Consider the following 11,713-nt stretch of genomic DNA (forward strand, 5'->3'; position numbering starts at 1 on the left):
ATAGGTTGGCTCATTGGAAAGAAAGCTGGCTAGATGGAAGAAAGGAGGTGGTTGTTATAAATGGAGTTTAGTCAACTTGGATTAATGTCACGAGTAGGGTACCTCAGGGCTCAGTATTAGAACATTGGCTCTTTTTGATCTACATAAATGACATTGATTAAAGAATGGTTAATAAATTATTTAAATTTGCTTATGACATTAGTTTTGGGTATTGCTGGCTATGAAGAGGATGCTACTGCCTTACAAAAGGATTTGGATTATTAGGTGAGCTGGACGAATAAATGGTAAGTTAATTATAATCAATTCAAAGTAATACATGTTGGATGAATTATGAGTATAATTTTGATGGGAATAACGTTAAATGTATTCTGATTTGTCAAACGCTTAAGCCATCCAAGTAATGTGCCATTGCTAGTGGAAGAGCAAATGAGATTTTAGGTTGTATCTACATAAAATATTGAATACAAGAGGTTATAATATATAGGTCATTGGTCAGGCCACATTTAGAGTATTGTTCAATCTTGGGCTTCTTACCTTAGAAAGGACTTTGAATTATTGGAAACGGTTCAGAAGAGCACTACTAGGATGACACATGGGATGGAAATGTTATCGTATGGGGTAAAGATCTCTGAACTTGTTTCCTCTTGAAAAAAAGAACAGCTAGAAGGGATCTGATTGAGGTATTCAAGATTGTTAATGGAATTGATAGCGTTGATGCATCATCTTTTTTCCAGGGGACACATATATTAAATTTAGCGGGGAAGAAGCAATCTTCAACTAAGACAGTTTTATATTTCTAAGAAGGCGGTTGTCCCCTAAAACGGTTGCTTTCGGATGTGGTAAATGCAGTTAATTTAAGGAAGTTTAAGGACAAGCTTGTTTAATACTTGAATGAGGTTGGCTTTGAGGTTGTTTTCTGGTTCAGTTTAATTTGGTGAATAGGACAGTCTTGATGGACCAAAGGTCCCTTTTTGTCCTTTAATGATATGTAGTTTTACGCGGAAATTCTAAGCAAACTTCTCCTTTTTTTATTACTTGTTAAATAACTCTCATTAAAACATGAATGTATTTAATCAAGATTTACAAACACTAAATAAAATCACAGAACGTGAATAGTTTTGAATACTTTTTTTATTCAGTTATATTCTGCTTTTTATGAGATAAACTACAATATATAGCAGTTTAAAAGCATACATTGCTGAAAACACGCACTACAAATAAACGTAACTAAAATGAATAAAGACAATCATACAAAAATAACACATCAACACACGACAGTACCTAAATTCAGAATACTGGTGATCATTAAAATTCCTGTTTTGTTTTTCCTTACATAACAAAGGCCATATGAAATGTAAATATTATATTAGTAATGACTGTACAGTAGTTTCCTAATTAATTGTACACACAAATACACAATGTAAAAAAAAAACAACAACAAAAAAAAACGATTACTCTAAAACAATACAAAATATTCTTTGGCTTAACAAATGAGTTAATTACAACATACGGATATGAGGCCTAAATATTTTCTGACAGAAAGAATCTATTGTTAATATTTCAAGCAGTAACTGGCTTTAATAAAAAATCTGCTGAAGTATTGGGTTTCAGTAATAAGGTTTTCTAACAGGTAAAACCAATGACAGTATAAGAGCTCTCCATAACTGATGCGACAGCTAGACTGCTCTTTAAAAATATGAAAACGTCATTCAATTTTAATGGTTTAAATTAATAGTTACATATAGATTTACCTTTGAACATCGGATTCTAGTGACGCGTATTCGTTCTAAATCGCAATTTGTATACACTTGTAGCATGTTTTTATGGACGAATTAGGTTAAACGGAAACATAAATTATAAAGCGAACTATGATTATATATTTACCTAGATATCTTATAGTAAAAATAAATTCTCATCTTGCACAATTTTATCACCATTATATAAATATATATATTGTTACTAATACGGCTATCTGACATAAATCATAACCAGAATTTAGGGTTAAAATCTCAGAAATGTAAAGTACTGAAAGCTATATTCAATTATTTTCTTAAAATTGTTCTGACAGCAATTTTAAGCAAACAGACCTACTTGAGGTAAAGCTCAATATCTTTCGATATTTCATAGGTTAAAATACTACTTAACAGCAATTTTCAATATTTCTCTCCTCGTATTTCAATCTTAAGCTATTACCTCTTAAACACGAATTTCCTTCAATTGCCAATAAGTTAAGTTTATCTATAGATGTACATTAAACTTACATATAATTACAAGTATGTAATCATGCTGACTATAAAATTTAGATCCAACTGAATAGTAATTAGAAAACGTAGAGATATATATATATATATATATATATATATTGGCATCAAATCTAACATGGGAAAAGGCATTACTTCCACGATAAACATTTGGATTAAGAATAGGATGGTTTACTCTACATTCGACAGTTAATTCTTCTAAATTGGAGGTTTATGGGAAACATGGCTTTGCTAAACCAGCAACATTTATATAGTTGCTCTCCACTGTTGGCCATTGGTGTGTATACCAGCTATTTAAAATAAACAACGCAAATGTAAGTGTGCATTTTAACACCTCTAAACTACAAACACAGAGAGAGACTCCACGTGTACTACATACATTCTAAAAGACAGATTCTACTTACACAAAAATTTCCCAGACTTCCTTGTACTACGTACGAGATGTAATCTCTTAAAGCACAATTGATGGTGAACAAACAAACCACCACTGGCCTCAGATTAGTGAGCGAAATTGCATTTACAAATACAACTAAGTAAGTGTATAAAATCTATTATCATATAACCTAATCTCCTTACTATTTAATATTTATCTAATAAAGTATAGAGAGGTAGGATTTATATACATATATATGTATATACACTCTCCCAAAATTTATACCATACACTTTATTTCAAATAGTGATTAAGTTTTCTGGTGAGGTATACGAAATACAAAACAGTCTTACAAACTTTTTTCATAATTACAAGTTCTTAAAAGGTGTGAGAATAGCTTAAGAGAACATTACACTTCACATAATACAAATCTGAAAAAACGATAAAACTATTTGCCTTTCAAATATTTTTCATTCTTCTCAGTCATTCCAAGTTAAGACCTTTGTATTTCTTTACATCATTTTAATAGTTAAAAGGAAAAAAAGTTTTAGCATAAAAATAACAATTATTAGCATATATTATACAGTTCACCTTAATATCTTAATTTCTGAGCTCTAACCTTACAAAGGTCATATGAAAATATGTGATTTCAAGAATGTAAATAGCTCATGTATGTGTACAAAAGTTTAAAGCAATATTTCAATCACCTGCATTTGCATTTATAGTAAAATCAAATGTACACTACGAAACAAGACTTAAGTGATCACAACTATAGAGTAAAACAGTTCTTGAGTTCTTTGTTTAACAAAGAACATGGAAGTATTTCTTTTATCTTATACTTATAGTACCTCTCAAGATTTTACCCACCAAACTTTTGTCTAATCTTATAAAGACATTGAACTATGGTATAAAGAATATGATTTTCAGGCTTGCTAAGAAAAACAACTTCCTATTTAGGCCTAAGATTTGTGATCAAAATCATGTTAAACTCAGATGATTGTTTTCCTCATTCCTCTTAATTTTTCCTTTACAGATTCAACATTAGAAGCATGTAAAAATAACATTTCAGATCTATCTTTTGTCTCCTACAAGTCACTGCCCAAGAGGCCTTTCATTCAATACCAGAACTTGTCAGTCGGACTGAAATGAGAAACAAAAGACTCTCTTAAATGCCATTTATAAATACATAATATTTTAACGTGATTTTTATCACAAATCTTAGGCCTATTGGTTTCTAATGCTTCTCCAACTTTCAGCATGTAAACCATAACTTTCTATTTAAATTATTCAGTACATATATTTTATAATAACTAAATAGAAGTAAAAGAAAGAAAAATTTACATATATACACACACACACACACTACAAGTAGCTTATGTTTTGACAGCTACAGATTAAAACAGAGTTCTTAAGTCATGCTTATTTTGCAGGTGGCTTGAATATAATAAAATCAAAGTCAACTTGTCCTAAGTAAATTATTTCATCACAAATCAAAGGACCATCACCAAAACACCCAATTTTATCACCAGAAAATTGTGAAGGATGAATTATATTAATACAGGAGGTTCTTTTACTTATCTCAAAGCAACACATTGTATACAATCATGAGTAAAAATTATTGTGTTACTACTGGATGAACTATAGACCCGAGTTAAACAACTAGCATGCTACTCTTGATCAAACTTGCATTAAGCGTATGTCATTTCATTCTGTGTTTTATCTGAATCTCAGAATTTTTTTGTAAAAACGAAACAAAAATATTCTATAATATTCAATAATGAAAATACACAATAATGAGAATACAAATTTATATTTTTAACTCATCTGACAAAAATTAAATTTAAAATTCTACTGTCAATCTCCTAAAACACGATTTATATAGTTTCTATCCTACTTAAAAAAACAAAAAACGTCTGTTTACAGTACTTCAATGGAAACTATTTTTCTCAGCTTTTCAAAAGTTCAATTTAAGTATCTTTTGAAACCACTCATTTTTGGAAATACTATGTTTGGAGTGGTATTTTTTAACTATTATCTCTTTCAAAAAATAAAACAATTATTAGTAATTGCTTTAATTAATTTAACAAATCCAGTCATGACCTTATAATTAATGAATTGCCTGAAATTCCTTAAACACATGTTAATAGTTTTTCCTAACGTTAAAGATACCTGAAATACCAAAATATTTTTTTATCAAACAGTGACACTTTGCTGACACTCACAATGAAAAAAAAAAGGCACACTTCTTTAGTCTGTGGTGATGAGGAGCAAAGAACACTTTGGCACAGTATCTATAATATTATATGAAAATTGCAAATGTTGCAACTGATTAAGGTTTTTCCACTAAATCTAAACAATAATGGAAAAAAATTCCAAACAGCTGAAATGAGATGAATGCAAGACACGTATGGATTTATAAAAATGGCTAACTTTTTCAACCACACAACACCTATTCTATTTATTATTATTTGAAAAATAAATACTGTATTAAAACTAAACATTTTCTTTAATTTACTATAAAGGATATTCTCATATGCTCAAATATGAAAAAAACAAAAACATTCTTGAATATGTTTTAGATACCACAATCAAACTTACCAGATCTTCATATGTCGTATATTTAATCATCAATTTCCCTTACTACAAGACTTCAAATTTGAAAGTAAACCTTAATGAAAACATTTAAGTGTATTTAGAGTAAAGCAAAAACCTTGAAATAAAAATGCACTCTAAATATTTGTACCAAACATTCACATATTCTCATTGTTTGTAGTAGTTCTTATGACTTATAAAGTCCCCTTCCATTGCATATATAACTTCACATATCTTATTGTGGGTACTAATAACTCGTATATTATAACATCCTAGTATAGACAATGCCCACATAATGTGAAAACACTTTAGTTCACCTATTTTTTATATTACTGTGTCCTGAAATTGAATTCGCTCTTCTGACTCATTAATACCACCTATCAACCCTGCCATGGTGGTGCTTTTCTTTTCTGGCACATCTTGATCCTGAACAGCATTACCCCAAGACACATAGCCATTATTTTTGCCAGAGAGGTTTCTAGGAGGAACCTCAATTGACAAAAGATTTGGATCAGAACTTTCTAAAGCTTTAGCTGAATTATTACTTGTACTTGTCCATTCTGGAGTCTCTAAGTCCAAATCTTCTAACTGTTCACTTGCTCTGTACTGATGAATGGGACACTGCACATATCCATTACTGGGAAAGCCACCAACCACAGGAGCAATATTCTCATTACTACAGCAATCAGCTTCATACAAAAAAGAATCAGGAGACTTTACATGATCAATATTACTGTTTTTTTGTGGAAATGATGCTACACCATTAAGGCAACTTACAGAAGGAGAAGAAGTTTCATCTAGATCTGGATGAGCATCAGAGGGTAATGGCTTGCAATGATCATTATCAGGAATCGGGTCCAATGCAAATCTAGAATACCCTTTGTTATCAATATTGTCTCCTTCTGGTAAGAATTCTGGATTGAAGTTATCCTGTATTTGCACATAGCCAGATGAGATGAGAGGAGATTCTGTAGCTTTTGACTCAACTCCAAAATCTGAATACAAACCTGGCTTGATGGGTTCTACCACAGAGTGTGGAACAATAAAGTTGTTAGTCTGGGGCACAGTAACATACATTTTAGACACAGGTTGGTTTGAACCTCTTACTGGATCCAAACAATTATTTTGAGAGTTTTGAAAAGGCCTAGAATGATTCAGAACTAAACCAACTGTTGGGTTCCTGTGTCTTTCATGACTGGTAGGGGATATTACACCAAATTTAGAATAGCTTAAAGTATTAGGCAAATCTTCTCCTGGGGCAGATTGGGGAACTCTGCTTTCTTCCATGACACTTCCAACACTCTTGGCTAAACCAAATCTTGAATAACATGAACCATCTTCAGCTGTTACTCCCTCATCATCATGAATGGAGGGCTCACTATTGGCAAGAAGATGGCTTGAAGTTATATTAGTGTTCTGGCTGGGGAGTGGAACATACCCTATAACTTGATCAAATCTTTTGTAGGGATGTTGAGCTTGAGTCCCTGATATAGGCCATTTTTCCCTGCTATCATCCAATTGATCATGATCTAGGCCTGAATCCCTACTATCAGTATTATAAATTTCTTCCACTTTGGAAAGACCTGGTCCAGAAGACAGGGGTGTGTGATTAGAACTTTCTGGCTGACTATCTTCAGGAGATAGGGGAGGATGAAGATCAATCTCAGTACCAGAGTCTGATGAGAAATGAGTACGATTAGCAACTGACGATACACTCTCATGACCACCTAGCAAAGTTATATCATTGCTGTCACTACTGTGATTTCTTCTGTATTTGTCACATAGTCTTGACTTCTTGTGTACCAGCTATAAAAATTTCAAATACTCTTAGTGGGATATCAATTAAATACTACAATGTATGCCTTTGAAGATTAAAAGATTAAAAATAGGAATGTTATTTACAATGTTTCATAATGTATATGCATAGGAACAAAAACATCAAACACCTATTCTATGGCTTAAAACTAAAAATTTCATTACAAGAACATACTGATAAGAAATCAAAAATAGGGTTAACACAAAATTTCTCTCTACATTATAACTGAAAATAATTTCTTCTTTTGCAGACAAAGACCAGTGAAGGATAATGAAGTGAAACATAATAGAGGCAAATTAACAAAGACGTTGACGACAATCTGCAATATTATCTTATAGATCAACAAATTGCACATTTCAATTACCCAAATTGATAATGACAAAAAACAATCTAGCCATGCATATATGCTAAGAAGCTTTTTACCTCATCTGTTGAAGAGCTGCTATAATGGGAATTGAGTGACCCTTGTTTCTCCTTGAAATCAGCTATATCAGAGAAGGAACTGAGATGGTCAAATGTAGAACTCGTGTTAGGGTAACTGCCATTTCTGATCAGGTCTCTTTTAAACTTATGATAGTCACTGAATGGATGCTGTTGGGGAGGAAGGGTTAGGTCAGCAACAATAAACATTATCATGCATAACATACATACATATTAGTAAGCCATTCCTGTTATCATATACCATGCTTTTTCCACATTCTCTCAACATTCTCATTAGTTAGTCCTCTGTATACATGCTCAGATAACTGTTAACTTAAGCTATTAAAGAATAAGTTAAAAAACAAGTCATGCTCACGGTTACATGCACATTTTAACTTACCTGAAAATAATACTGCAGTACAAACTTGAAAAATACTACAACAACTATGACAATCAATAGTAACATAGGATTTATAAACTTTGTTATATATATATCAGTATGGTAATAGAACAGAATAATAACATTCATCAAGTTCAGTTTAATCAATTATGTACAAAAAACACCAGACTCATTGTCCCTCATTACACCAATGAACCGATTGAGCTACAAAACTTTAATATAACTGTTACATATCAAACCCATTATTTTTAATTTTAAACCAAACCTATCTACATGTTTATGGACAAAAACCAAGGTCCCAAAACTGAAATTTGACTCACTAAGACTTGAAGAAAAAGCAATGAATATTCAAAACCAAAATTAAAAAGTTGATTGAATAAAATTCTGAAACATTAACAATGCACATTTCAACCCAAGATTGTGAATTTTAAACCAGTCTGACCCACACAGACTTGAACATAAACCAAGACCTTCAAATTAAAAGTTGACTCATTCAAATTATAAAGAACACTAGTAATGTATAAACATTAAACAGTCCTATTCACACACATATAAACACAAATTAATAATCTACAATTAAAACTTGATTCATGTAAACTCTAATAAATTACCATTCAAGGTTCTCAAGTTAAAACCAAGTCTGCTTACGCAAATATACACATATATCTAGACTTGGGTATTTAAACTTAAGTAATTCATAAAATTGACAAAAATATACTATATATATATATATAAGTATATCTAAAACATACTACATACTCAGTCTTAAACTGAGTAACTGTGATGAATTTCTATTTCATAATTCAAAATGTACAGGATTATTCCAATTAACTAACATAAGCACATGAAATATAAGTTTATAGAATACATTCTAACTCAAATACTTAACTTATTCATACATACAACACTTTGAATATTTTGTCATCATAGTAAATAAAAAAAGTGTGCATCAAAGACTAACCACAATCAACAAATTCTATGAGACACTAGACAAGAAACTTAACCTTTCTGCCTTAAAACAAAGTATTAAGACAGCAATCATTATCTGCAAGTAGTGTACATTAATAGCTCACTCAGTTTTAATTTCTTAATCTGCTTTAAATATATTTGCTTACAGGAAATAACATATTATTTGTAGTTGTGCAAATCTTCTTTATCAGAGTACATTCTGATAAATCCTGTATTGACGTATCTAGGCTTTCTTTACCAGTGAGAAAATGTTATAATGTATTCACTATACCCAAATAAATCAACTTTATCTTTGTGAATAAAGACTTATGTGGACTGTTTTTCTAACAACAGTTCTCTCTGTGTGATCTCCATCCTGTAATAATCATTCACAGCAACCTTTAAATATACCATAACAAAAATTTATAGACTTGCATCAATTTTTCTAGTTTCAAGTTTTGTTTTTATGTTTTTTTAGAATTGTATAAAATGTGTTCTGCACAGTTGAAGTTACTATATCTTTGTACTTAGGACAACTACATCTATGCTGATCATCTACAAAGCTAAGTTTTATTCCTTAATACACAAATGTATTGCAGAAATCCTGATAATGTGAACCACATTCCACATATTTTGCCAAACAAGTAATTATGTACTTACAATTTAATACCCCATGTTTTTTTCTCCTTATTATTGTCATTCCATTGCCATGTATTTTAGTCATAATGACACAAAAATTATACATTACACTGACTATATGTGACTATGTTTTAGTCACAACTTGTCATGTGATAGGATTTGACTATTAAAGTCTCTGCCAGTATTTTAGCTCTTTACTACACGAGTTATCATATGGTTACACTGACTCCATGTTTTATTCGTTACTAGAAAAATCATCCAACTGTTACACTGATCAAATCTGATTACAATGTTTTGTCATTTATCAGAAAATTTCATATAACTTGCATCTTCTTGTCACGACTAACTACAAGGGCAGGTATAGCTCAAAGTCTCATGTGAACCGCATGCTTATACCGATCAGTGTCAAAAGAATCTGACACTCTATTAGAATACACATATTTAGTTAGAATATAGTTTTCGAAATGGTTACTCAAGCTTACCGAATGAGGTTTATCTAGTCCGCTAGGTAACTGTACTTTAATATCATTCATCCATTCAACCTTCTTCTTCATCCTGCATTAAAGATACAGACATTTAGACATAGTAGTTATTAAATAAAAAATGGTTTATACCTACAAGTAAATAACAATGGTATATAACAATCTCCTATTTATCTTTTAGGCAGAAAAAAATTAAAAATCCTAATTTAGTTCTCCATACATAAATATATTTAAAATAGAAAACTGAAAAAAATAATTTGAATCACAGTTCTTTTAAAGCATTAATTCAAAAAGAAGCCTACAAAAAAGATTTAGTAGGTTCTTATTCTCCAAAAAAAAAGGTAATAATGATTTATTGAAACACAAACTTCATCACGGTCTAAGAGTTGACCATTACTTCCTTTACTCATTATGTATGATCAGATTCTATAAAGCTGGTTTGATATTTACTGCTATACACCTGTGTGTTAATACAACTATGTCTACAAATTTTTCACCAATGTCATTATTCATGAAAAGAGAAATAATAGGTTTTTGATAGGTAAAAAATAATTCATTTCTCACTAACAATACACTCCACAATTATTAACCAATGTGGCGTATCACTCATAAGGTTTATAAATACTTCCCACATCATGGTCCTACACTAATTCAGCTCTATTTTCCTTCAGGATTTTAAATGTAAAACTATTCATAAATTATGTAAAATTGTACTGTGATTATTATTAACCAGCACCTTATTTTCACATAATTCACCCAGAATATACATAAATATGGGTGAAGTTCTAAACAGCATAACATAAGATCCAATTTAAAATTGTAAATAGAATGGCAATAATATTAAGTGAACCATATATATTATTAATAAGTTAAATGTTACTGACATACTTAGTAAAACTTTCAATCAAGCAACACAACATTATGGATAAAAATAGTCTTCTATAATTTGTTGGGAAGGTGTTATGTCCCATAAAACAAATAAAACCAGCTACTTAAAGACTTCACAGCATTTTCCTGAATACTAAGTGGTGATTTTTACTTTCTCAAGATTTGTGATTTTCCCCAATATTTAATCTGTTATGAGGGGGTATTCCAATACACAAACATGATGTTACCAAAACAACAATTTATTACTGAGTACCAAAAGGAAAGAGGAATTAAATATAAAAACAATAGAAAATCAAAGCCCATAGTTAATTTTGTTTGTTTTGAATTTGAAAGCTGCATGAGGGCTATCTGCGCTAACCGTCCCTAATTTAGCAGTGTGAGACTAGAGGGAAGGCAGCTAGTCATCATCACCCACTGCAAACTCTTGGGCTTCTCTTTTACCAACGAATAGTGGAATTGACCATCACATTATAATGCCCCCACAGCTGAAAGGACGAGCATGTTTGGTGTGACGGAAATTCGAACCCACGACCTGCAGATTGTGAGTCGAGCTCCCTAACCACCTGGCCATGCCGGGCCCCCATAGTTAATAAATCATTATATAAAAGTTAAATTCAATCATGAATAAGTACTTTAGACAAGTTCATATCATCTTCTGAAACAAGAATGCTACCAGTTAATTTCTATAATCTATTTCAATGACGAAGAACCCACTTTGAGTCTAATAATGGTTGGAGATGGCTTGAATGGGTAATGAAGAAAAACCAGCTCAAGAATTATCCACACTTGGACAAAACTAGCCATTAAACACAATATTCCTGTCAACATCAAATTCTCACAAAAACCCAGCCCTAAATTAAAATCGTTACTAAACAAAAATTATTTAGAATCACAC

General features: G+C 31.1%; 1 protein-coding gene across 8 annotated transcripts in view; it reads right to left on the reverse strand.

Annotated features, from left to right (window-relative positions):
• Positions 1-1,113: 1,113 nt before the first annotated feature.
• The window catches only part of LOC106459288 (cytokine receptor-like), a 108,990-nt gene continuing 98,390 nt past the window's right edge, over positions 1,114-11,713 (reverse strand). For 6 of the 8 annotated variants that reach the window (XM_013918899.2, XM_022385740.1, XM_022385741.1 and 3 more), the window contains 3 exons: positions 9,931-10,003; positions 7,465-7,632; positions 1,114-7,031 (listed from right to left, as the gene is read on the reverse strand). In XM_013918899.2, the coding sequence (XP_013774353.2) occupies positions 5,550-7,031; positions 7,465-7,632; positions 9,931-10,003 (1,723 nt within the window). In that variant the 3' untranslated portion in view covers positions 1,114-5,549. The remainder of the gene's footprint in view (positions 7,032-7,464; positions 7,633-9,930; positions 10,004-11,713) is intronic. The other 2 variants (XM_022385745.1, XM_022385744.1) reach the window with 2 other exon arrangements.

The sequence above is a fragment of the Limulus polyphemus genome, unplaced genomic scaffold (genome assembly GCF_000517525.1).
Source record: "Limulus polyphemus unplaced genomic scaffold, Limulus_polyphemus-2.1.2 Scaffold587, whole genome shotgun sequence".
NCBI classification, from domain to species: domain Eukaryota; kingdom Metazoa; phylum Arthropoda; class Merostomata; order Xiphosura; family Limulidae; genus Limulus; species Limulus polyphemus.